The sequence below is a fragment of the Odontesthes bonariensis genome, chromosome 3 (genome assembly GCF_027942865.1).
Source record: "Odontesthes bonariensis isolate fOdoBon6 chromosome 3, fOdoBon6.hap1, whole genome shotgun sequence".
In the NCBI taxonomy this organism is placed as follows: domain Eukaryota; kingdom Metazoa; phylum Chordata; class Actinopteri; order Atheriniformes; family Atherinopsidae; genus Odontesthes; species Odontesthes bonariensis.
Window position 1 is genome coordinate 21,869,109 of NC_134508.1, and position 27,834 is coordinate 21,896,942.

At 40.0% G+C, this 27,834-nt stretch overlaps 1 protein-coding gene across 2 annotated transcripts in view; it reads right to left on the bottom strand.

Moving 5' to 3' along the window:
* Positions 1 to 2,046: 2,046 nt before the first annotated feature.
* The window catches only part of rad18 (RAD18 E3 ubiquitin protein ligase), a 30,686-nt gene continuing 4,898 nt past the window's right edge, over positions 2,047 to 27,834 (bottom strand). The window contains exons 3-13 of one of the 2 annotated variants that reach the window (XM_075462131.1): positions 27,645 to 27,706; positions 26,765 to 26,835; positions 21,965 to 22,377; positions 21,058 to 21,157; positions 19,182 to 19,360; positions 18,260 to 18,330; positions 17,881 to 17,941; positions 11,582 to 11,713; positions 11,271 to 11,397; positions 5,980 to 6,024; positions 2,047 to 2,603 (exon numbers count right to left, since the gene is read on the bottom strand). In XM_075462131.1, the coding sequence (XP_075318246.1) occupies positions 2,501 to 2,603; positions 5,980 to 6,024; positions 11,271 to 11,397; positions 11,582 to 11,713; positions 17,881 to 17,941; positions 18,260 to 18,330; positions 19,182 to 19,360; positions 21,058 to 21,157; positions 21,965 to 22,377; positions 26,765 to 26,835; positions 27,645 to 27,706 (1,364 nt within the window). In that variant the 3' untranslated portion in view covers positions 2,047 to 2,500. The remainder of the gene's footprint in view (positions 2,604 to 5,979; positions 6,025 to 11,270; positions 11,398 to 11,581; positions 11,714 to 17,880; positions 17,942 to 18,259; positions 18,331 to 19,181; positions 19,361 to 21,057; positions 21,158 to 21,964; positions 22,378 to 26,764; positions 26,836 to 27,644; positions 27,707 to 27,834) is intronic. The other variant, XM_075462132.1, reaches the window with a different exon arrangement.

Here is a 27,834-nt window from a genome sequence, read left to right on the forward strand (position 1 = left end):
AAAAGGACTTTTTCCTCCACACGGACAATAGATGTGTGCTCAGTGGGAAATTGATTTTTCCCCCAGCAACATTAATGCGGACCTTTCCATTTGAAGTTTGATCTGATAGTTCGGGGGAAAAAAAAACTGAGTTGAACTTTTTCTGACTGGCAAGGTTTTGCGTTTGCATTTTGAGTGGTTTTTGCTATCTCGTGTGTGCACCGTCCACTGAGATCATGCCTGAGGGATCCAAACTTTGATAACAAATTCCTAAAAGCTTCAACAAATTTTGGGTCTGTTTAAACAAAATTCTTCCTTGTTCACATTCCGTCTGTACGGGTGTGACAAAGCATACATACACAACACCCTGAAGAAAACCAACACGTTTGCGCCAGTTTTGATGCTTGAATTATGAAAAACAAAAGGCAAACATTGTAAAATCTCTACAACAGCTTGCGGCTCGCGTAACAAAAGTAAGAAATGGTCTGGCAGACTGAAAGGCCAAAGCAAAATCAGTCCAAAAATGTACCCAGCTGTTAGAGGAACAAACTTCAGCTTGTTGCCTTCATCAGGGTCTTTCTAAGAGACTTTCTCGCCATTTTCTCGTTTAAGCGGTTATATGTGCATTCAGACAGCTGTGAATGTGGACTGTGCAATTTGGCAACCATGGCACGCAAGCTGTTATTTTGCTGGCTGAATTTCAAACTTCGGGACAAAATAAGTGCTATCTGAAAGAGAAGAAATTGTCTCGAAAAATGGTTCAAACAAAAACCTTCTACCTCAACCTTAAATCGAGAGGGAAAACATCTCCATTCGCCTCCAACTAGAAAGAATTTTATAAAGCTGTTTACATTACACCGGGGTAATGTGATTTTTTTTGCTTTGGTTTGAGAAAATTGTAAGCCACATTGATCTATCAGTACTGACAGTGCCGTTTGGAGAACAGCTATGAAAGTAAAGGAGAACAAAAAAGGAGGAAACGCTGGCGCCAAGGATGATGGTTATTGAAGTGCCTCCTCTTAAGGACACACACAAGAAAGGAAGTCAAATTTAATCAAGAATAAACCCAAAAAAGAATTAAAGTGACTATTATGTTGTTTTTTTTTTAAAACTACATACCAGCCATTAATAGGTTGAGATTTAAAAAAAGCTTTTGGTTGGAGCAAAGAAGTTAACACAGAACATTTAGCACCAGGATTAATGTTGCCCTTTGTGACGGGGCCCGTTTGTCCTCTTTATCAGACTGATTCCCCAGCATCACATTAAAAGATTGTTCATCCTTTCTTATGAGTTGTAGAAAAGGGCCCAGGTGGTTACAAAAGGCATTTGGAATATGGCTGTATCAACAATGTACGTTGAGATAAAGTAGATTGCAGATACATGAGATTTGGGTTGCACGGATGATTAATGTCACCCTCACCGACACCACCCAGACACAGACAAATAAGGTGACTTTGATTCAGATGCAGTCTCTGGATCCCTCCCAAACAGTTGGTAAATGGGCTCAATGACCTCACTTGCTGCCTCCCAAATCTAAGAAAAACATCAAACTCCGCGGGGATCACAAATATTGGATTCAATGCTCATTCGTGTTAGAGTCCAGTGATGTTTGTCAGCGTCTCTGCTTGAGCAAAGAGACAGCCCGGTCAGAAGCACCGTGCGTCTCGCTGCAGGCTCCACGCAAGCTGTTTTCATTCAGGGGCGGCTCCCAAACCCCCCTATGTATGTACACACAAACCTACCTCCTCTCCTTAAGCGTTTACGCTCTTCCTTGCCTTGACCTGGGGTTTCCGCAATTATTGCGTTTATTGAATGAAACTGACCCCGGTTACTTCTCCTTCAATGAAAACAATCAGTTTGAAAGCTACGGATTTTTTGCAAATGTTCATATTGCTTACGACAGCTAAACTGCATGCAGCAGAGCTCCTAAGTGGAGTTTGGAAAACATGAGGTGAATTCTGAAGATGGAGGTGATGGGTTAGCGTACAAGACAGACATCCAGCTATTTGATGAGGGGGGGGGGAACAAAAAAAAAGTGTCTTTGGCAAAAAATACAGAGTGATCCTAAAAGTTTATTTCAGTTTAAAGTGAATTTAATACTGAATGTTGGTACATGAAAAAAAGCATTCAAGGGGGGAAAAAAAAGAGGAAAAAATATGCAGATTAAAAGTACAAGACAAATAGAAACTGAAGACCGACTGGTAGAAAATCTGCTGATGTGCACTTTTTAACAACGCTTGTTTTTACATTGAGCTGAAGAAAGCACTGATGTAGCAGCCCCACTTCTCCCAAAATAGAATGGTGAAATGCTGCGGTAAGCTCTTCATCCACAAATTTAAATGGGGTAAAAATAAAATAAAAAATAAAAATTGATTTCTAATGAAATATAAAACGTGCAACTTCTTGAAAATCAGAAAGAAATGTTTTGACACGTGTGTGCGTATGCTTCAAAATCAGTCCAAACTTTACTAGTACTAAATGTAAGAGATCTTCTCTCATTTGCTCGTCACTCGTTTCTTTATCATGTCTTCCGCCGTCGCTTTCCCATCACAGGCGGTGAGGCCGCATCGCCGTCTCTGGAGCTGGATGGTCGCTTTTGGGCTTTTGAGGTCCTCTCTGCGTCTCTGTGAATGAACATTTCCAGAGTTGACGTGTTAATTCATTTGTGAACTGAAGACAATGGCAAATGCAGCGCATCATAAAAGGTTTTCCGGTTGTAGCAACAATAAAATGTTCCTGAGCCAGAGCATTTTATTGATATAAAACAAAGTGGCAAACAAATACTGGACACCCTGAACAAGTGCAATTTGCTCTCTTTTATGGTGAGACATCCTTCCTTTTTGCAGCACTGGTGTGCACTAATCACGCAACATTTACTGTAAACCCGCTTCTTGGCTAATGCACACAATCAATACCACAAAAAGCTTACAGCAATAAATTACCTTCCAACCATGAATATCAGCTCTGGGGCCCCCGAGCAGTGTCTTAAAACCATAAAGACTGTGATTTATGTTAGCCTACAACTAAAAATACTGAAGAGACAGAAACAAAGACTTCTTCAACCTGCTTTTCTTCTTTCCTATCTACCATATTACAACCATTCTGAGTGAGGAGGAAAAAAATAAATCAGTTTAATTACATCTGAAATGTAGTTTTTTTCTGATCAGGCATCTGCACACGATTACTCTAACCATTACCATCTCAATGGATTAAGTTTAACAAGCCCTCCGATGTAATTATGATGCACATGGCAAATGGAAAATAAAAATAGGCTCTTATTTGCCTGCAGCTGCCTCTAAGTAACCAGGAGTTTGTAGAGTCAATTAGCTTTAAAAGCCTATTTGCGCCGACCAAACGCACGACACAAAGGTGCAAACTACAAATGCAACAAATGGAAAAGGGGTCAAGACGCAGATAGTGCATTTACATGCGACTGTCATACAGACTGGTTTATGTTCATTACAGTGGGCTGCTGTATAAGGTTGTGTTCACACATCATACTAAATGAGCCGGAATATGAAGTCTGTGAAGTCACATTTGAACAGTGACATGCTGCTTGAACTCCTCTTTTCTCCACAGAACAGGTCGGCTGCTAAGCTAATGCACTTGACCAACTCACAAAAAGCAAACCATTTAAAGCTCTTGAACATATCTTTTCTTGCTTAGTTGTTTTCTTTTACTTAAACTGAATTCGTCGGTTTACTTGTTCAGTTACTATTCACTGCTGTCAGAGGACACACGTGGACTGAGCAGTAAGCCGCTTTCCCGTTAGCCTGTTACTCTTTAACACATTGACATTTCTTTCTACCATGAGGCCCCAGGTGAGCTCCGCAGCTCAGCATGCAGTGCTCAGTTACAGCTCCATTACTGAACCATCCTAGACTTTAACCGACAATCACTCAGATTTACTCTAAAAAGAAATATTCAAATAACGCGGCCAAGAAACCAAAAGGGAGCCCTAAAACTGCTGTATTACATGTGGAATCGCTTACAGCTGAAGGGCTCTCTTCAGCCTATTCCACTGTAGATATGTGTGTGTATATATATATATATATATATATATATATATATATATATAAATAAATATATATCACCCTCCAGTCCGAGATATCGGACTGTCTATTTATCTTGAAAGTGTGGATGGGAAAAACTAAATTCCAGCATTCCACATGAGAAAATTTCCTTTAATGCACGTTCCAAACACAGTCTCCAATCTAATAAATTGGTGAGACATTTCAGAGTCTAGCTCTACTGATGTCTTGTGACTGCAGATTGCGAAGCGTTACGCGAGAGTGAAACATGACAGCTCAACAAAGTGAAATTCAGATTGTCATTTTTTGCAATCTTAACAGTGACAGGGAATAACGTCCATTTAATATGCCACAGGGAGTGTCATTTGGACCATTACAGAGTATACAACGCATTAAGATGTACGCTATTTGTTTGTTATTTGCACATCACCTAGTCCGGAACAATTTAGTTTAGCTGCAAACGGCAGCACAGCCAACACATAGAGGGATCTGACGCAACGGTGTGTGGCGGAAACACCACCCCGTGATGTGGGGCTATGATTCAGTGTCCTAGTCCGTGGTTTGCAAGTGAATGAGCTCCAAGCCAGTGCAGTTATTCATTTGTGTCCTTTGGGGGTGAGGAAATGTGTGTGGCTGTCTTATTGCACTGTCAAAGTCATTTGATTGAGATGACCGCAGTTCGCCGACAATATAAATGAGAAAGAAAAAATGAAAAGAATACAAAAAGCACTCCTTTAAAAAAAAAAGAAAGAAAAACATGATATATTAACACAGACTACTCAGCTAACTTGTCTCTGCTGTAATTTGACCACCACGACCTCTGAATAATTGGATTTATCGATGACACAGCTCAGAAATGATTACTTGTCAAAACAACCATAAGACATAAACTACAAGAAAAACTCTCCATTCCTCCACCCCCCCCCAAAAAAAACTTGTTAACATGAGTGACTTGTCATATTGTAATGCAGAGACAAAGGCTGGAGTGCTCTGTGCGAGGCAGCTGAAGATGGATGATGTGGATTTACAGGGAGATCACTGAGGCCGCAAACAGAAGGAACATACATTCCTACCGAAGCAACTCAGAGAGCTACAAGGTGGCTCTGGATAATGATGGTGGATTCACCGTTTGTTGCTGTCGGACTGCAAGCCGGGACTTGATAAACCCCGACTGGGTTACCTATGCAGGCCGGCCTGATGTTGAAAGCCATAAAACACCTTTTTACCTCCTGATGGTTCATCGTGCCATATGGATGCAACCAGCACCTTGCCTCTGATAAGCTAGTTAATCTAATGTCCACAGAAGAAACCAGGACAACCTTAAAGTTGTGAGATGAGGAGTCATGCAAATTTCATGGAAAAAAAAAAATAAAAAAAAATAAAAAACACTCAATACCTTTTGAACTCACTTGTGAACGAAAAACATCAAAGCAGACCCTTTTTATCATTTGTGCTGCACAATGAACATGGACTGGGCCAAAAGTAATTACTTATTCAGGATTCAATAGCATAACATCTTTTTTTTTTTTTTAAATAAATAAATAATCAGCAAAAACCAACTCCAGACCTCTACTCTCCTAAATGTGCATCATATGTACTGACCCCCCCCCTATTTTTTTTCCCATTTCCTGAATTAGTGTCAGCAAACATGCATAAAACTGAGTACTGAAGTTTGGCTGTGGATCATGTTGAAAAGAGAATAGATTTAATTCTATAACTTGCTTTCTCTACAAACCCACCTAAAGACCACAATCAGGGTGGCAGAGAGCCAATCGGGCGGATCAAAATCAGCAACAGTATGCAGACAACCAGTCCGTTCATTGCTATGTTATCTGCTGATGGCAAATAAATTCACACTTTAATGAGAGTGGTGCAGCAAGCATGTAGTGGTAAACAGAGAGAACAAAAAGTTGCATCATTTTCCAAAGAAAATAAAAAGGTAACAAAAAAACACTAGAGCATCACTTACTCTGTCTTTGTGGAAGACTCTGGACCAAAAATGTCTGAAACAGAACTGAAAGAGGAGAAGGACGAAAAGGAGAGAGTGAGAAGGAAAAGTTATTGAGCCGGTTTGTACCCGACCTAATTGCTTATAGACTCAGTAGGTTTTTAAATGCATGACAAAAAGATGTACACAGGATCAACAAGACGTAAAAAAAAGTGTTATGACCCGAGAAGTCAAAGGGAACAGAAGGTGATAAACTGTCAAAACGTTACTCACACTTAATATAAACACCAAATCTCTGCTTACACTGTCCACCAAAATGTTACTTTTAAGTACACCACTTGTTTTTAAATGGTAACAAGATAATAATGTGGGAAAATGAATACATTAACCTTTAGCATAACTACCTCTTGTTTTCTGTAAAGAACCGTGTGTTTTCCTGCAGAAGCCAGACACTAAAGCTAAGCAGAGCGGAACTGTACACTGTAAACACGCCTGTGAAGGTAACCAGCTCTGTCCTGAGGTGTAATTGTTCACATACTAGCTTCAGTGCAATGCTTGTTATTGAATTCATCTCTGGGGCAGACCAGAGAAGTCAGGCTATACAGAACTTCTGAATGATTTAATTTTTCAATTTAGGAAAAAAAAGGAAAAAAAGGACTTTACTTAAATTTCAACCATCTGCAACAGAGATATATAGCATAGAAAAAAAACCAAACAAACAAGATAACACGAAGAAATAAATTACATTTTGTTCACATCATTATCACTGCCTGTGTGTGCATGTGTGGGTGGGTGTGTGTGAGAGAGCTGCATGAGCTCCACCCATGTTGAAAAACTGACAAAGTGCAGACAAAAAAAGCAAAAGCAGCCTGACCACGACTGACAATAAAATGTGTCTCTTTGTATTTGTCTTCATTCAGTTTAGGTGCCCATCGACACTGGTTGCAAAAACTCTGCCGTTTATCTATCACGTCGGTGAAAAGTTGGTGACATCTTGATGAAAACAAACATGTGAATTTAAGCGGCATCACTGAGGAATGTCGCACAATAAGTCAATTCCTGCGTCTTGTGTATGTCGCAGCAATAGTGTTGTTTGATAAGCTGAGAAGGAACTTATTATGACAGGCTGGCAGCTCTCTCTCTGTCCTTCTCCGACTCTCTGCATCTTGTGCACATTCACAAAAGTTGATTTGGCACATCTATTATAAGACAGGTTTAATCTCTCACTTGCATTCATGCTCTTTGTGTGCTGAAGCTACAATCAATAACCTATTATGACTTGAAAACAACACCGCTGCAGCTTTTCCTCACTTTATCAGGTGGCTAATTTGGTTGTTAAACCACTTTTTGGCACAAACATAACAGTTGATCCAATGAGGTCTTCTGCTTCACCTTATGTATGAAGGTTGATGGCTGTGGTAGCAAACTTTATGGCAAGTTTGTGTCTGTGTGATGTTCTGAAAGCTGTTTGAACCATTGAGTTTTGTTTTGTTTGTTTTTTTTTTACAGTAGCGTAACGTCGAAAAAGACCTTCAGTTCAGACAAAGTAAGATAAGCGAAAAATATTATTCCTCGACATGTCTGGTGACTTCACAGAAAATAAAGTAGCCTCCATGCATATGTGGCTCAGAGTCACTGGTGGAGTTCAGGAAAGAAATGCCATCCTACACAACAAAATACACCATTTTGAACAAATAAAATATAGAAGATAGTTAAATAGCTAAACAGGCCGTCCTTGACAAAATGATCAAATAAAATAACAGGAACTGGAACTAAAACTGCAAACTGAAATGGCTCAAATCCAAGCATAAACCAATGAATCGAGGAGCGAACTGCAGATACATGGTTTCAAGGTAACCACTGAGTTCTGGGAATTATCGCACCTATAACAAAAGATTTTGGAAATTCCCAGAAGCCACTTAAAGTCATTATATTTTTTATGATATTTGCTGCTGGAATGGTTTTCATTCATGCATCCATTGTTTTCCCCTAAGCCCGCTTTATTCTATTGAGGTTTGTTTGGATGCTGGAGCCAATCCCAGCTGCCATCGTGCGAGAAGCAAGGTGAGACCCGGACAGGTCATCAGCCCAGCTCAGGGGTGATCGCGCAGTGACCAGCGAGACAAACAACCATGCACACTCGCTCTGAAGGTTCATTTAGAATCGCCAATTACCCCGACATGTTTTAAGATTGCGGGAGAAACACAGAGGACCTCATTTATCAAACTTGCGTAAGACGAAAAACATTCGTAGGTCGTGTGTACGTTCTTTTCTGTGCAAAGGTTGGCATTTATCAAATACATCGTGAGCGCAGGAAAGATGAAATCGCCACGACAGGTCTGAAGCAGTGTACGCACTTTTCCATTTTGACTTGCGGTGACTGCAATAGCATACATAAACAGCAGCGTCACTAGTGCGTGCCTCATGAGTCGCAACAAATCTCTAGGTTAAAATTACAGACTTATCACTTCAAAGAAGGCCCATGTTTTATTTGACTTCAACATAAATATAAACATAAACGCAAATTAAATAAATAAAAAAATTAAACAACTCCGTAATTGGAAGAGTGATGGCTCATTATTCTAGCGGCGCGGTAATGGCGAAACGATGGCAGATCGGGCTTTGTTAGAGGACCTGAACGCGCGCATCAGGCGCGAGAGTGTTCCGGGACCGGCAGGATTTCTTTCGGGAAAATGATGAGTGGCTTATGAGCCGTACAGGAGAGGCGCTTTAACACTGCGCATACGCAAAGACGTAGCTCCGATCCACTCCTCCAAGGCACTCAAATCCAAACCTGGATCGGAGCTCTCTCCCCCCCCCACCTGTTTGTGACATGCTGCGTCGGAGAGCTGCAAATTTCATATCGGACCACTTCTTCCTGATCTTATTGGAGAAAAAGTAAAACATCGTTCAATTTTAGATTTCATTTAATCTGGAGTTTATCACATTTTATTGACCATCACAGTAGGGGAAAATACATAACTCGTCCGGTCTGCGATTTACATCGCCAACGCTGTTGACAGCCGTCCCAGCTGTCAACAGCGTTGACAGCGTTTCTTTGCCGCCTTTCGTCTATCCATGTCGCAAACTCTAGCGGTGCAGCCTTTTGTAGAAGGCGTGGTTAGGATCATTACGATGGATTTCGGCCGCCGGATTTATCAACAGCCGCTCGGTCTTACGATGGGATTGGTGTGGTACGCGTGTTCTGTAAATCTCACTTGAGCCTCTGCGTACGACGAGTTCTCCGCTCATATCAACGATGCTTTCTACGACGGCTTGATAAATGAGGGCCAGAGTGAACCCACACATACAAAAGAAGGACATGCAAACTCAGGCCCAGCTGAGATTTGAACCAGGAGGCTTTGGGCAGATATTTCTCACAAAGCAAAAATGTCTAAAAATAAATAAATAAATCAAAACTACATCTGAACTGTAGTTCTGCAGAGCGCACACAGAATACATCAAGTATGCCATGTCTAGAGGTAAAAAACAAAGACATCTAGTTTCCTTCCTCCACAGTGAGGAATCAGCTTCAGCATCACCACTTCAAACCTGAATTAATCCCACAAGTTTTCTTCCTTTTAAAAAAAAAATAAATAAATAAAAATCAGGCACTAATGACACACACTATTAAAATGCCTGAGAATCACAATCAAGTTTGTGCATAAGAAATATCAAGTTTCTCTGAACATGACTGGACACGCTCCAAGTGAGGCTTGAAACTCCAGAGCATAGAGGGGGAAAAAAAAAAAAAAAAAAACTATAAGGAGCCATGAGATTAGAGACTGCAGCTTCTCTGAGGACCGACATCCACATGCCAAGTCAAAAATGTAGAATGTAGAATAAGAGATAAATAGTGCAGCCGCTGTTACGGACACGCTTTTTAGCTTCAGCCCACTGTGTATCAAGGGCAACCATTTTTCTAATTAACTTGTGATACTTGAGGAGACGCTAACAGGGAGCGCTGGAACAGCATAGTATCCCTTCATCAGCTTAAACCTCACATAATAGTGTGGATGAAAGGTTTGGAGTTACAGCTGAAGCTGGAACTGAGAAAAAAAAAAAAAAAAAAAGCTGGATTCCAAAAAGCTTCGGTGGCCTTTGTACATTTTAGTTAAATCACTGTTTGCTCTACGGTAAACTCTTTCAATATGGACAAAATACAGAGAGTGTAAAGGTCAAAGGAGTGTAAAGGTCAAATCGTCATCAGTGACGTGGAAAATTTAAATGACAGGTGTTGTTTGATGACTGTAGCACTCGCTTGAAAGCAGACAAGAAGTAATCAATAGCATTTCTGAAAGTGTGCTGAAGGAGCTATCGGGTCTGTAGTCTGGGGCTCCACCAAGCTCTGATCTTTGTGATTACACTCAGAGCTATAATTGAGCTCAGATGGAACAATTACATGACTTCCTGCAAACACTTTGCATACTTGATTGGAAGAAACAAAAATGAAAATAAAAATAGCTAATGGTCTGCTCAGAGCCTGTTTGTATAACCGGGTGATGTCACTGATGACAAAATAGCATAAATATAGGACAGGAAAGGTTAAATAGCCTGCTGAAAGCTTCGGATGGTTCTTGTCTTTTCTTCTTTCTGATGGAAACTCAGGTAAAGAACTCGAAGGAAGTCGGCTGGCGAATAGTTTCCCTTTATTACCAAAACCAAACGAGTCCCAGCAAACTGACAACCGAAGGGGGTTTCACAGCAGCATCAAAACAGGATCTTCTAACACAATGTCGCATCAAAGCTCTGAAATAAACCCCCCCCCCCCAAAAAAAAATGCGGGAAAAATGTGGTGATTTATACCTGTTGAGGTGTGGCTTCTGAGTCTAGGTGAGAGTTGTGGGTATGTGTTGAGTGTGAACGAGCCAATGAAAGGTGTGGGGAGGAGGAAATCTGAATGCGTTGCGATTGTGTCGATTTTAAAGAGGGAAAGTGCATTTTGAGAATTAAGTGCAAATTTTCTCAGAGAAATTACTGGACGCAGACTTTGCAGACTGTCCGGATGGTTTAATTGACTGTACTTCACACCGACGTTTGCAAGAAAAGCCTTTTTTACTATCATCATTATCATTATTAATCCCAAATCTTACTCGTGTTAACATTGCATGAACGTACTCAGAGGCAGTTAGCATAGTTCTAACGGCGTGGTGGAGGAGCTCGTCTGGTCTGTATTCCGTTTGGCTTTTTCTTGAGACACTTATCTTGGATCTCTTTAATTACAGCCACAGCTATAATTGAGGTCAGATGGTACTACTCCAGGTCAGTTAATCAGCATGTTTTATTTATGTACTCATTAGGTTCCGTCTTACCTGCTGATGGACACATCACTAAACGTGGGACTGCAGGACAACACGATCCCTCTTGCAACTTGACCCTCGTCGGCCTCTTCGTCTTCTACCTTCACCACTAAGGGGCTCTTAGCTTCTGTGAGTTGATCTGAAGAGGACAAAAAATAAACATTGTTAAGCCAGACATGGGGTAAAGTAAACAAAAACAAATGCCCCTTACAACATAGTTCGATATCGGCAGCATATTATTTTGTTGATGGTACCCTTAGCCTGAAGCATCCTGAGGCCAAATTCTATTTCATTCCTTAAAAAAAAAAAAGGTGTTCAGATACCTGAGGAGCACAGTTCTTTAGCATTCTCTTTCTCCACGATGACTTCCTGTTTAGTACGAGGTTGTTCGGTGGCCTCTAGACGACCTCGGACCTGCGAAATTAGCCGGGTGAAGTCACTGCTGTGCTGCTTCCCTGTGAGTACAACAGCATATATGGTAGAATATGTGAAACAAAGAAAGAAAGAAAGAACAGGAATCTTTAATGGCACATTAATATGCAACAGCAACTGACCTACGCATGGCTTGTCTTTGACCTTTGTGCTATAATCCAAATAGAAAAATGGGATCTTGCAAGCTAAAGTAAGGCCGTTGCTAAGAATGAGAAGTTGTTTGGGTGCTTTTAATGATGTGATTAGCAAAGAGATGGCAAACAAAGCCCACTCATTGAACAAAATACAGCATGCATTTTAATGAATATTTACAATATATCCAACATGGACTCTTAATTCATTTTCAGACAACTTTGTCTGACACATATCTGTCCAATAACAATGATATTGACTTTCAATGTTTTCACTTTTGAATGGTTGACAAGAGGGGAAAACTGCATCTTTCTCTTACTTTCTTTCTATTTATCTTTTCTCTCATTTTACTTTGTCTGTGGAAGCCAAACAATCACTGCAAATACATCCATGTCTCGAGGTAAACATCCAAAAGAACAAGAGCTCAGTTTGGCACCAAAAAAATAAATAAATAGAGGATCTTCAGTTAGTTTTTCTTTTTTTTTTTTTACCCCTAAACAGGCAGAGCTACGAGTAAGGGGGAATTAGCCTATGAAAATAAGCAGATGAGAGGTAAACAAGTCCAGGACTGTTGAGACTGAGAGTGCTTTGAAATTAAGTGTTTTTCTGTTTGTATGGTTCAGGCATCTGTCAAAGATGCCTCCCAGACATTTTCCAGGTGAATTATTTCGGCCATGTTTTACTGAGAAGAGACCCTGGAGCAGACCTGCTTCCGTCGTCCCCGCCTGGAGGAGTTTGAAATGAGTGGCAGAGGAGATGGAGTGCCGGGTAGTTCTGTTCGGACTGCTGCCTTTGAGGCCAGCCAAGACGAGGATGTTTTGCACATATTACTACAACTAAAGACTCATTGTTATGATGCTTAAATTAGCTAAGGCCAAATAACATGTTAAAAAATAAGGCTTCAACTTCATTGAATACCCTGTTTATTACTTGTGAGCTGTTAGAGTAGTTATAGTTCAGCTCAGGTGGTGTTTCAACATTTTAGTCAATTCTATATTTCAGTCAAAAAGAAAAAAAGAAAAAACTATACATTTTTGGTTTACGTTATGTTGACATGGGACGAGACAAGAGATGAAGCAGCACTGGCACACACAATTTTAATGCCAACTTCCATTGACATAGCAAAATGTGACAGCCAAATAAAAAGAGAAAATTCTTCAGCCGTCTGCATCACTTGTGCTTTCAAGGACCATTCATCATCATCAACAAGCATCCACTGCATCTCCCTCTTTCCATGACCTTACCATGTGGCCATTTGAAACTTCCATCAACCCACAGACTTCTGATCAGACAGAACATCTGAAGAGCAACCGCTGAAAGTTCATGACCTGTTCCCGACTCAAGATGGAGTTGTATGTGGACAGCTCAGACGAGCAAGTGACAATTGGCTGACATTAAAGATGGGCAGGGGCACCAGACAGATCAGTTTTATAAATGTGTCATTGAATGACTGAAAACTAAATCCTTTGCAAAAAAAAAAAAAAAAAAATCATGACTGCAAATACTACATCCAACAAGAAACTCTGCCGTGCTGATGACACTAGCAGAATGAGTAAAATCGGTTTCAGTGAAACTAACTCTCCCTTAAGAAGACCAATCATAAGGGGGGAATGACTGCAGTAAAGACCAGAAATCTGGAGCTGGTTGAGGACTGCAGAAAGAACAGGTGGAAGGCCCTCGGCAGGCCGACTGAAGTGAGTTAGACCGAAACAGGGCAGACCAAACATCAAACACTCTGTCTCCTTGGCATTAGGGTGCAGGGAGGAAAAGCCGCCAAAAAAATAAAATATATAAATTGAAAAAAATAAATAAATAAATCACTGAACTAACATCAAGAGATTTCAGGTGGCTGATGATCAAGAGAAGCTATAAAATGGTGCAGCATGCAACTTGGACACAATTTGAAGGCTGATCACTCCCCAGCTGGGATACCAAGCCCCATGTCTTTTGGCTAATAACTCAAAATGTGTCTAAGTGGCATCATTTGGTGTTCTAATTCATCTAAAACGAACAGTGTTCCTTGGTCACAATCAGAAAAGGCTGCAAGTCCCTGTGGCTTCTGTGTGTACATGTGTATATGCCGCTTTCACATTCCTATTTGCTCAGTCACCATTCTTCATGCTGGCAGAGTGAGTCATCCACATCCTCCTCTGATAAATCAAGAGGTTATCACAGCACACCAGTTATTTATAGAACCTACCTCCTGTGAGTCACATCCATTTCTCAAACACTTTGAAAGTTGGCTCTACAGAGTCATTTCCAACAAGCTTTTACCTAGTGTAGCTATGTCAATATGACGTTGAATGATGTCCTCTAATGCTGCTGTTTTTGCTTAAGCTTTGTCCACTCTGGATCTGTGTGGATCTGCAAGTCTCAGTAATTATCAATGACCTCCAAGCTCAAGTTTGAGACCATTAGATAGACAAGTGATCCAAATACAAACTATTAAGAAGTTAAAACTTAGTTGTTATTTACTCAGAGGTAAAAACCTGAGTCACTTCATTAGGCTGATATTTTCATCTCGCCCCTGAATGCCAAATTACTCACTGCAGACAGTCATTCTGCATATTCCCATTTCTTTCATTGTTTTGATGAAGCTATGTGGCTCCAAATTGAGAGCCTCCATCTGAATAAAAGTGAGGGTTATGGCTGGGTATGGCTGCGGTAAATATGTAAAACGCAATGGCCCAAACTGAGACGTGAAACAATTTAATATTATGAATACTGTCTGTGCAGGTTTTCAAAAGGACACTCTGCGCTTCTCCACTGCTTTAACATGCAGCAATTACTCAACATAAAACACTGTGCAGCTTCCAAGAAGCTCCGAAGCATAACGAGGTCTTTACTTATGGATTTCCCTGTTCAACCATCTGCCTGCGAGTGCAGAATATAAACAATAATCAGCCCAAAAAGGCTGTGCTTTAGAAAACTGAGAAATATTAACTTCTAAAACCTTTGTGGCCCAAATGTGTCCTGCAACACTTGAAAGGGGTTGATATTTTATGATTAAAGTGGATTTAAATTGAGGGTTTCCTACCGTATTTCAAAGAAGAGGTGAGCCTTTTCAACTGAAATAGAAACCACCTCCACTAACGTCAGATGAAATTTATACACTTTTAAGAATAATAATAATAAAAAAATAAAAACTATCATGATAGAAAAAAAGAAAGAAAGAAAGAAATATCGAGGTAGCATATGATTACTTAACGCCTCTGTTACATTCTCCTGTGGGAAACCCTGATTAAATGTGAGGAGACGTCTTCAGTTCCTGGCCCTGTCACTTGAGTATATAAGCGTAGGGAAAGAAACAGTATTAAAAGAGGACCTCTGACTGCCAAAGGCACATCATGAAGTAAAAAGAGAACGAAAAGGAAAGTCTAACACAAGCAAATAAGATCCAAAAGTTACAGGTAGAAAAAGACAAAGAAACGCAGTAGGTAATAGATTTAGATTGATGTTATTCTGCATTTATCTGATGATCATAAAAAGGATGCTTAGTCAAACATACCTCTGTGGAAAATATTAAAGGGGAACTGCGGTATTTTCAACATTAAGCCTCTTTTCTGAGTCGTCTGCAATGTTTTAGAACCCCCCTCACCGCTTTTTTGATGTTTACTGCTGTCTCCGGTATTTGCCTAATTTTGGTAATATGGTAATCCATATCAAATTTCATGGCGAAAAGTTGCTTCTGTCGTGTTTTATTTGACATTTTGTACTGGATGTTCGTTGATATTACTCCGCCACCGCTAAGAAAATAGTGCGAGCATGAACGAGCTGCCAAATAAAACACAACAGAAGCAACTTTTCGCAACAAAATTTGATATGGATTACCAGTGCACACCAGTAACCACTCCGGTGAGTTGATGATTTTGAAAACGGACGTTTATGGTGCTTTTACGGACCTTTCTAGACATGCACATGACTTGCCATTCTGAAGCAGGTTGAGAAGAATCAAAATTAGGCAAATACCGGAGACAGCAGTAAACATCAAAAAAGCGGTGAGGGGGTTTCTATAACATTGCAGAAGACTCAGAAAAGAAGCTTAATGTTGAAAATACCGCAGTTCCCCTTTAATGTCTGAGAATAGTTCACAGAGGCCGGCTTAAACATTCAGCTGCACCGTGTGGCACAAGTGAACAGTTTTGCTGATCTCCAGCTATGCAGGACAGCACTGACACAGAGGCCGTTTTGAGCAGCTTGTCTTGAAAAGCTAATTTTTGAGTGCTAGGACTGTGGAGGATAGTAAAAAAATAAAGAAAAAGAGAGAGAGAGAGAGAGAAAGCTACACTGCATCAATGTTTTTATCCATCAATAAATAAATATGTCAGCCTCCTAAATACATCTGAAGGACAAACATGCATGGTGGTCGGTATCCCCGCTACACACTGGAAGAAGAGAAATGTCACATCATCTTCAAGCATGCGGAGAATTTTTCTCATTTATTTTCAGAGTACAGGATATTGTGCTTGTAGCATATTGCTTTCAAATCCAGATGAATTATGATATCCAGATTTCATATTTGAAAGAAAGATGTAATAAAAGCAAGCTTATACCAATAATAAAAAAAAAAAACATCTGTATTTTCCTGAGATTACTTTGAATTGTTTGAGTGACATAACTAAGCATTTACATTTTAGTCATTTACCAGGTGCTTTTAAACAGTATTCAGGTTTCAGTACAATAAACCCTGGCAAATACACCAAGTAATAACTCTAATTAAATGACAGAGCACAAGTGCAACAGCTACAGAAGTGCCTAGTATGAGGAGGTTACACCTGTTCGACTTTAAGGAGAGAGGGTGTTCTCAGAGGAGATGAGTCTTAAAGATGGAGAGGGGGAAATAGAAGCCACTCCTGGGCTTATTCCCAAAGCGAGAACGAAAAAGCACTTCTGACAACTCATTCCTGAGAGTTTCTTGAACAGAAGCCTCCTGTGAACTGGTGAAGGTGAACTTTTATAATAAAGAAATTACCATGATCTGAGACACGTCGCGCAAACCAAAGCACGACAGTGTCATGTAATACTCAGCGACACCTAAACCACCGTAGACCTCACTGTACGTCGTTAATTAGATTTCGTTTAGGCTCGTTTGGGCATCACTGTTGATCTCAACACATCTCGCTATCTGGATACTGACAGTGCTATAGAAATCGACTGCCCGGGGTCCTGGAGAGTGTGTGTGACAACTACAGATGGATGCGAAGGGAGCACGTGCCACCAGACTACTTCCTCCACAGAAGAAGCTGCTTGCAGAACTGAAAAATGGCGCGTTTAGAGAGCCTTACTGACACGAGATTACTTTCTTGGGAGAAAAAGTCAAGTCTTCAAAACACTAGCACTGGCAATCCCAGTCACCAATGTGGCAGGCAAATATGCAAAACTGAATAACAATGACTTCAAAAGCAGTCAGTCTTCATGTGTTTGCTTACTGACAAGCGAGTGGGCCCCTTTGAACTCTGCTTGGTGCGATGTTGACATAAAAAGTGTGAACACGTTCAGTTTCTCCACTGATATTTTCTCGGATTGCATCATTTAAGTCGTTTACAATGGAAATTGACAGACACAAGAAAAAGCAACCTGAGCTATCAGATGTGAAGAAGCAGAAACATTCCACCACTCCGCCGACGGGGAAGAGAGCAGATGAAGAGGAACAAAGAAACTTCTTTGGAAAAATATGAGGCTCGAAAGGCAAAAATGGATTTTATTTATAATATAGTGCACTTCCAGATTTGTACAGATGGTAAAGGAATTGTACTAGTGCAAAGCAATAAGGTAATAAGACGCATTTGCCTCAGATCATCGAACACTGGGAGTTAAGCATAGTTTGTTTTGTTTATGGTTCTTCTAAACCTCCCCCCCTTTTTTTCTTTTTTTTTTTTCCTTTCAAACCAATAACAAATACAAAATTCTAACAGTGTTTCTCTAAAGCAGACCCAGGCTGTCTGAAGATAGCAATAATCCTGCAACAGAAGGGACCTTTGTGGGCTGTCCTGGTCACTAAGCTGTCGGCACAATAAAAAGTCTGAGGCAGAGGAGAAGAAGCAGAAGAAAAACTTACTATAATTTGAATGCATCTCCTCGATTTCCTTTTCAGACTGATTCTTTGAAAAAACCATGACCTGCAAGAGTATCAATGAACAAAAGAACAGAAACAGTCAACGAAAAAAAACAGGGTTTTTAAAGGCAAAATTACCCAATCGCTGTTTGGTTTAACAAGGCAATTGTTTAGCAAAAGTTAAATACTCAGCAACCAGGACAACGGTGGACTTTTCATTACAATAATTTCTGACGTTTAGAATTTCGCAACAAAATGCAACTTTTCCTTAAAAAGACTGAGGTGCCTTCAGCCTCTTATTGTCGCCCCCAACTCATTAAATATGATGGACTCGCTTCACTTCAAACTATTTTACAGCTCTCATCAAACAGTGAGTACGTACGGGTTTGGTTTTTCCCTGCAGTTGATTTCTGATCTTCTCAGTGGCCTCCACCTCTTTAGCGATCTCTTCAACTGTTGATGGGGAAAAAAGAAAAATCTTTATTATGCCAGATCCCACAAATACCGACCACTGCATCATGTGGTTCTGATCCATGATGCTGTCGGTCCTAATTGAGGCATTTCAGGAGAGCGTAGAAAACCACAAGCGAGACCAAATGTGTCTGTGTGCAAGTTCTTGTTTCAAACAGGATGCATATTATCACATTAAAGTCAATAACTTTTATGTGGATGTAAAAACTTCATTCCTACCAGGATGTTTACTAAACACAAGCCGGTTTAATCTCATTTTGCTGCCGGCTTGTTCAGCTTTGGCGTCCGTGTGCACATTTGTTGACGTACTTACAACTCTTTTAAAGCACTTTGCTTTAAGACGTGCAGATTTCGCTAGGTGACGACGTGTTTAATAAAAATAAGTTGAAGTACACATTAAACTGTCAGTATTCGTTTGTGGAGCTCGTTGTCGTACAGTTGTGGACACCCCAACCTCATGTCTCTGATTATTTGACATTCAGCCATACTTCATGCTGTGATCATACAGCTGGGTGGAGGTGGGAGGATATTATAGATTTTAACCTATTACCTTTCTTTATTTCCTATACAGGAAATAGGAACACATTTTAAGTGTGCAGACGGTGCAAATCCATAAATGTCTAGCTGTTAAATGTACCTTTATGCATGTTTGGCCTCGTTCTACTACACCTTTAGTTGTAGCTATTTTAAGAGGGAGACAAACACCTTTGTGTCATATAGACAGCAACTACTGACACTGGAACTCTGTGCTTGTCACAGCACATACTTAAAAGGTTTTATAGTTACAATTTGCTTTTGTTTATCCTACTGAAACGCGCACCAAACACACCCACCTGATTTTGGATTCAGGGAGTCGCATTGTGCATTGTATAAGTGGACAAAATCCTGGAGTCTTCTGACCAGCTGGTCCCGAGAACCCTGCATTGACAGGTGGTTTTCCTTCAGCCTCCTCTTCAGGTCCTGCACTGAAAGTAGGTTGTACACCAACTTTGCCATCGGATCCCTCTTCTTTCTGAAAGAGCCCAACCAAACAGATTGACAGTTTAAGTTTGTTAGTCAGATAATACACAGAAATTCCTTGGGTGGATTTCTGCGCTTGGCTCCAGTGTCAATCTTAAGACTGTAATAAATGTCGTGGACGTCATAAGCAGAAGACAATGATGGAAACGTGAAGTTAACTACATCAAATCACATGACAAATCATATCATGCAATGCAATGCAAGAGTATTAAAACTTCTTCAATCCATCATTATGAAATAATCGGTCTACAGATTAAGTGTTTTTCACTACTACACAAATGTGACGTTTTTATAACAGGCATAATTGCTGCCCAAGTCATCAATCACCCTGGAAAAACAAGAGGCAATTAAAAAAAGATAAGTCTCTCTAATATCATCACAGACCCCGTCATTGACTAAATGTGCAGCCAAGCTGATGATAACCAAATTGTATAAACGAAGCAATTCTGCCACTATGAGCAAACCAGGGCTAATTAACATTAGGTGAATGGCTTTGGAGGGCAGGTAATAGACCTGTAATGATCAAACAAATCATAACTTTACCCCCATACTTCACCAAGAATTAAACACAGACATCTTCAGTCTTTTTTGTTTTACTCAGTGAAGAAATTGATGACAGAAAAAGTGAGTCAGCTGGTGGAAAATCCAACTATGAACACAGCGAAGATTTGTAGTTTAATGACATTTCTATTAATTCGTTGCCAAAACCAGATAGGCTATATTAATAGGTGTACAGTTTAAAGTCAACATATCCACATGCCAAGGGAGCACAGCGCACTGCGAAGCCAGGCGTTGTGGCCAAGCATATCATCACCTTATAAAACATCACCGTGTTCAAACCACACACGTAATTATGATAAATAATGCCAACGATGAGGCCGAACACGCATCAACATATTTGGTAAAACTCATGGATGCACACATTATCTTTTAGTTGAGTAACAAAGGGACAGATTATTTTGGCTTTGCTCCTGTTGCAGTGTTTTGGCATCATTTTGTTAATGTTGGTATTCATTATGGAGGCACAGTGAGTAAGACAGCAATCATTGCATCTGGCCCTGCTGCATATGTATTAATGGGCGTTTTCCTTTCAGAGTACAAAATTCGGGGGGGGGGGGGGGGGGTATTTGAATGAATCAAACAAAGAATCACATATTCCATAGATTGACTAAATTTAGTGCTCACATTTCACAGCCGATTACGCTGTTATTTACCACCGATCACATTTAATAAGCCGATTTCTGCAGGATAGATAGATGTGACTACACAAACAAAAACATTGTTTAGCGCGATAATTTAATAAAATGTTTCTGCAAACAGTTAGTAATCAAATTAAATAACAGTTTGTAATAATCAGTGTCTCCGTTTTCCTGACGCATGTTATCCCACAATGCTTAAGCATATGTGTCCCGCGCCAGGTAGTGTGAAGGAGAGCGCTGGCAGGGCGGTCCCGACAGGCAACCGTGGTTCGTGGATGCATACTGTACTTCCTGTGCGACATCTTCTAGCGTGATTAATGCAGGGTAAATGAGTCATTTTCTCAGTAGTGACGCCTCCTGTTTAGTGTGAAGACTGCAGCTAGTTCAGCGAGCTTCACGCACCAGAATACAGTAAACGATGCTGCGGGAGAGAACGACATCGTGTTAACGTCAACCAATGACAAACGCAGGCATTTAACAGGCATTTTACCTCCTCAAGCTTTCCTTCTTCTCTTCACTGGAAAGACACGTGTCCAGATGCTTGTTGATAAACTGCTGAGCCACACTTACAGAACACACGGGGCACTCCACTGGAAAAAGATACACATGACAATGTCATTAGCATCTAAAATCAATAGTTCAATACTCAACACTCTAATCAGCCTCACCCTTGCTTTGACTCTATGAATTGCAATGCCAAAGAAACAGTTGATCATTTATTTATGATTAACATGAAATGTAATCTGATACATCTACGACAATCTGGAAACACCTACTGACCACTGGAAACAGTCCTTTTTTTTCTTTTATAAAAGGAACATCCTAAACATCCATTCACATCACCACTCTTGGCAGTCAGATTATACCATCAAAACTTACATATATGATAAAACTAAGTCTTAAAAAACCAAAAACTACTTTAAATCATAAAAACAATATGAACCTTACTGACTTACAACTTAATTTCCCCTCATCACTACAAAGGACTGAGCAATGACGAGGCTAATGTGTGCTTAATGGTGCAGAATTTTCATGAATAACTTTGACGCTGTTTAACTGGTAATGCAGATGTAGGACTCTTATCTTTAAGAGACTTGTTCAATTTCCAGATAATGTACACTCAGTGAACTTGAGCTGAATAGCCAAAAAAGCTTGAAACTATCAGTCAATTCTAGAGAAAGGTCTGATAGATAAAAAAAATATCTACATATAATGACCTCCTTTTCTGTCCTCGGGTCATGTGATTATTACAGTCAATTGTTAACATTAACAGTTCCTACAGCTGCAGCATTAAACTGATCTGATAGTAACCATGAAAAAAAAAAAAAAAAAAAAAAAAAATCAATAAACATCTGGGTGATGCATCACTCTTTAAGCTGCAGGGAAAATGGCTTCACCTTTGATCATGGGCTTTACATCTTTTGATGGTGATGAGGAATGTGCCGGCTCAAACGCGGCACCTAAACTGTGCGAGGCTGTGTCCTCTTGTTTAACTGGCATAAAACCCAGGGCAGACGTGTCCTCCACATCCATCGGTTCTTCCTTCACGACCACTGAGGCTCGAGCTTTTCTCGAATGCTGGTAAGGGTCATTTGCATTGTGGGTTTGTGCAGTTTCCATTTCGCCCCACTGAACATTTTGATGGGTTTCTTTACTGGGAGGTGTTCTCTGCTTCTTCTGGAAAAAGTGACTCAAAATGGAGCCGCTAGACTTCTGGCCCCTCTCACTGGGAGTTTTGCATTTGACAGCTGAAGCTGGGGTCTTAGGTGATATTGGAGGAGATTCAAAATGTGCTTTAGACAACTCCTGCCTGGAAAAATAGCAAAGGAAAAGTGTTTGTGAATTTAAAATGAACCATGAGTTTGGTACATATTTCAACAGAGTCCCACCAAAGTAAAAACAAAAAGAAAGCTAAATGTGCTTATAAAGGTTTGTGACATAAAGAAAAAAAAAAAACAGCCCTTTGATGTCAAACTGCACCTGCTTAGTTACCATTTTGCTTCTCTCCTGAGCTAGAAAAAGAAGGAAGCCTGGCGACCGTCTTGGAAAAGTGGAAAGCAAACAATGTGCTGCTGGGCCATCGCTTGGCAATAAAATGGAACCAATGAGGTGTGTGATGTTCTGCTTTCCATATTTAAAACTTCCTTGTGCTTACTGTTCCCATTAGAACAGGTTCATGCACATGCACGTGTAGGCACACAGATGCACACACATGCCAAAGCAGCTTTGCACAGCTTTCTCCTGACAAAGATATGCTCTCCAGGTAGCATTCATAAATCTGCATACATTCAGTTATGACTATCTACACCTACACCAAAGACAGAAACAGTGAAAAATACCTGAATCACAATGAGTGCAAAGTTGGTCGAACTATACATCCTTTAATATTATCCCTGCAGTAAATTTTCACCGATTTAGTTTTGAAAGACCAATTCACTGCTTCTGCCACAGTCTGGATAACATTATCTCAGTCATTAGATGCGAGGGGTGTGAGAAGAGTTTTTTCCCCCCATCACTTTGGTATGTGAAATTATTCTCAACACTTTGGTACCCAAGCGGTTTACAGGCTGCTGCCATAAAGAAGATGCCAGCTGAAAGCGCAGATCAGATTCCAGCATCGTGCTTCATGACAGTTGTTTAGTTCGCTATAATGACTCAGACTGCCGTATAACCATCTATTCGTTTTTTTTTCAGCCTGTGAAACAGGAAGACTGAGCAGACAATGAAAAATATCAGAAAGAAAAATGCAACAATTCCACTTAAAATGTTGTAATTTCTAGGTGGAAATTAATCAGTCGGGGCTGATGTAAAGATAGATTACAATTTCAATATGATTGCATCCATAATTCATTAGTCAGCAGCAGGAAGGAGACCCCTCATCCTCGCTTAGAGTTTAGATTGAAGTAGATATGAAGTGTTCTCAGTGCTTGTAAGCGGGTGCGAAACTACGCATTTATCTCTAAATGGGGCAGAAATCACATAGCTCATTACAAAAATTCATCATTAATGTGGGGCACTTTATATGTGAAAGTGAATTTTGTTATTTTATTTATAATCTTACTAATTTCCCAGGTTTAGAACTGAGCTGCAGTCCTAATCAGCATTGTTGGATTCAACTTTGGGTACATTATTTAGAATATCTTAAAAAATAAACAGAAATGGATCATGTTTATGCTAAAAACATTTCAAGAAGGTTTATGAGCCTACGACAAAAAAAAAAAAAAAAAAAAAAAAAAAAAAAAAAGACACGAGACCAAAGCAAAGCCCACAAACTAAACTTTAGTCTTTGAGAGAGATAAGAGACATACAAAAAATATGTGAATGTTTTAATGACTGATTAGTGTTAGTATACCTGAACAAACTATTAAAGTAGCCGGTATAAGTTATGCAAGCTCGGCAAGCTTGGACTAACTAACTTTTTTTTCAATATTGTTTAAGCTAAAATACATATAAACCAAAACAAAAAAAAAGAGAATGTAGTTTTAAGTAAGCATAAACTGCAAAGAACAAAAAGAAATGGAGGAGCAAAGTGTGACACTTTGGTACAAGTGCAAACTAATCAGAGGGGAGACTACACCCTAAGTGGCAACTGCTGCAGCAATAGAGACATGGAGCATTATGAAAACAGCTAATGGTCTGCGAGAGAAATAGGCCTCTACTTTAATGGCAGTAAATTAGGACTATCATCTAAAAAGTACATAATGCAGTGTTTCCACACCGAGTGACCCACAGACAGAAGTAATCCCCAAACACGTGCCGAGGCAGAAAATGTACCAAGCAAATGGGCGGGTGTGAAACAGTCTCCCGAAAAAAATGTAGCCGTTTTTAACCTCGGTTTAAAACTGAGATCGATAGAAAGAAAAAAATGGGCATAATAATCTAGCACAGTCAAAATTTAAAAATGTTGGGACTCGTGTGTGAAATGTTAATAAAAACAGAATGCAACAATGTGCAAATCTCATAAACTGATATCTTCCTCAAAATAAAACCGTGCTTACATTGATTATTCCATCAGCCGCAGTAGATAATATGAACTGGAATGAAGTGAAAAACTATTCTATGCTCAGAAGAGGGTAAATCTGAAATTCTGTTTGGAAATAATGAATGCTGCATCCAAAGAGGACCAAAAAGGGAGGCGGACCATCCGGTTTGTTTTCAAAAGCCTGCACCTCTGGTGGCATGGAGATAAATTCATGCCTATGGAACTGACAACTTGCACATATGGAAAGTCACCATTAATGCTAAAAGATAGAAAATGATTTTGGAGTGACATATGCCTCAATCCAGGTGATTTATTTCAGGGAAGGCCCTGTTTGTTTCAGCAAGAGACACTGCTTAACTCCATACTGCCTCCACTACAACAACATGGTTCTGGGTGTTAAGACTGGTCTGTCTGCAGTTTAGGCTTTTTAACTAATTTTAAACATCAGGCACAAAATATGACCTCAGTTCCGAGACGTCTGCAGACTGTTGCTAAAAGAGGAAGAGTTGCTACACTGTGGTAAACGTGGCCAGGTCCCAACCTTTTGTTGAGAGGTGTTTTGCTGCCATTAAAACTCAACATGAGCTATACTATTGCTATAATACCCATCACCATATGGTAAATGCCTCACTTTCGACACAGAATGTTTCCTGTTATTTTGTTAAATAAATATTGGTTAATGAGATTTGCAAATAATTGCAAACCAACTTTTAATTCACATTTTACACTTTGGCCCATCTTTTATGGACTTGAGTTTGTATATTTAATTCTGAGCAATGAGAATGATCCACAGCAAAAACTTGTAGAACACATTTCTACGTTAAAACAGTACTTAGCAGGGTCACTGGCAAGAAATATCTCTTCCCAGACACTCAATGCGAGACAACAGGAAATTAAAAGGTGAAGGAGAGCGCACCCAAGTAATCCACTCATTCATAACAGTGATGACGATCGGGGGGACGGTAGGGAGATCTTTCAGTGTGTTGAGGATGTTGACGTGATTAATGGAGGAGACAAATATTACAGCCCACTGTTAAAAGTATTCAGCTGATGACGATGCTATTTTTTAAAAAGCCAGTGCTTCGAGGCACCTTAAAACATCTCAACAAGCCATTAGGGGAAGGGGAAATGCCAGTTCCACTGTAGTATTGTACTGTTATCCATTTAAAATTTGAGGTTATATGATGAGCAAGTGTTTGCGACTGTAAATCTGAAGAAAACCATCGCGCCAGAGGCTGAGGAGGTCAACCTACTTTTACTCGGTACTGGACTTCATTTTAGCTTTTCTTTCTCTTTACAACACAGTTATCATGCTGCATGTCAACAGCCTAAAGTGCCCCAATCCGTCCGAGACATCCAGCGAGTGAAAGCAGGTGAGCAGCTGCACCCACGGCGCAAGAGTTACAAATAACAAGTAAATCCGGTCTGAGGCGGTTTTTGTTCTGCTTCATCGTAAGAGTGTCACAAGAGGAAAAAAGTAGTCGGGTAAATCCTCTGGACACCACTGCATGTGTATATTACATTCTGCTGTAATCAAAACATCAGCCCCTAAAGCTACAGAACAGCTCATGAAAACAAATCCCCATTTGATTTAGAGGAAACACAGGTAGATTACTGAAGGACAAGCATATAGTTGTTTTTCTGGGTTTCTTTTTTAAAGGACTGGTAAATGGGTTTCCTTGAGGACCTATTGATGTCCCGTCAATAACGATGTGATCCCATGAAATCACCATGCTTATCATTCTTCTCCTGGGGTCATGACATGTCAAGGGCATGAAGATTCAAACGGGACAGATAATCCTGCAATGCGTCCGTGCTCATGGTGAACGCAGCCCTATGTCAGATCAGTCATTGTTAGTTCTCTTAAGTCGACCCAGAAAGCAGGGATTCTTCCTTCCTTTACTTACAAACTTTCGGTAATTAAAAAAAAAACTTACTTAAGTTTAGCTCTGCATTTATCTCCCCCATCTTATCCGTGCACCACGTGCAGCAGATCAATGCCACACAAGCTGGGCTCCAGTGATATAAAGGAAGTAGAATTCTAAGTGTTTACTGTGAATGGCTGAAGCAATATGAACTTATTTGATCCTTATTTCACAACTGGGCTGCTTTGCAATTTGCCAGAAAAATACAATTAAAAAAAAAAAAGAATCCTCATCATGGACCACAATATATATATTATTCTAATAGTATTGGGGCAATTGACTCGTGTTACCTTGCAGCTTGAAAGTTTGCGACCAACTCGTCCAATAAGCGGTTGTTTCTCAGGTCTTGTTCTGTCATTGGCTAGAAGAGAAAGAGGCGAGTTATAAAGAAAGCATGCCTCTAGGGTTACAAATTACAACATTGTCCAATATGTACGGTAATCAGGGATGCACAGTTACTGTAGGTTTGCCTAACACTGGACTTTGCCCTGAAACTGACAGGATTCGTCTGCAGCTGCAGATTCAGCAAATATCTAACAGGTGGCAGCCTACTTTCAAAACAGGCAGTTTATTTCTCACAAGAGCGTTTTATTTGTCCAGCCAAGTACTGAAACATCATTAAGTAGGCCATAGGTTAACAGGTCGAAAGGGCCTTTGAAACCTTTTTTTCCCCACACAAATTATCATCAGTTTCGTGTGAGAGCGCATAATAAAGGTTTGTTAATACATCTGTGAGGAAGAATTTGTGCTCATTCGTAGAAAGTATGACGAGGGACTGAAATACCGTTTGGTTTTTCTATTCTTGTTTTATTTCATAACGCACATTTCACCAATTCACTGATTTTAAAGGAAGAAAAAAAAAAAAGACAAAAACAATTGGTACCGTTCCACAATCTCCCAATCGGCTCATCCCTAATATATATCACCCTGGCTTATTTTCCCTATTTATCGTTGACAACTAAAATGCAAGTTGAGATCAATAATATTCAGCCGTTTACAGTGATGCAAAACTTTTTTGGGGCATTTTTTTGCTCGACTGGGCTCTTGAATGAGTAACTGATCATCTGAATAGAGGCTGATTAATTTCCCAAACGCGTCATTCCTACCGAGATAATGATTTTTCATGATTATGCAGGTGTGACTACGCATTCCAGTCACGTCCATACTTACCGAATTGCAAACTGGACACTGCAGCTTATAGGACAGAAATTTTCTGATGCACAACGAGCAAACTGCAAAATGAAACAAAACAGAATTTGTTATTCGTAATCGGTTAGCAGATAACTTCACCACTTCCTCTCAATCCCATCAAGCTTTTTGATTTAGAGCCGATTAGATAGGAGAAATATTAATCCATCAC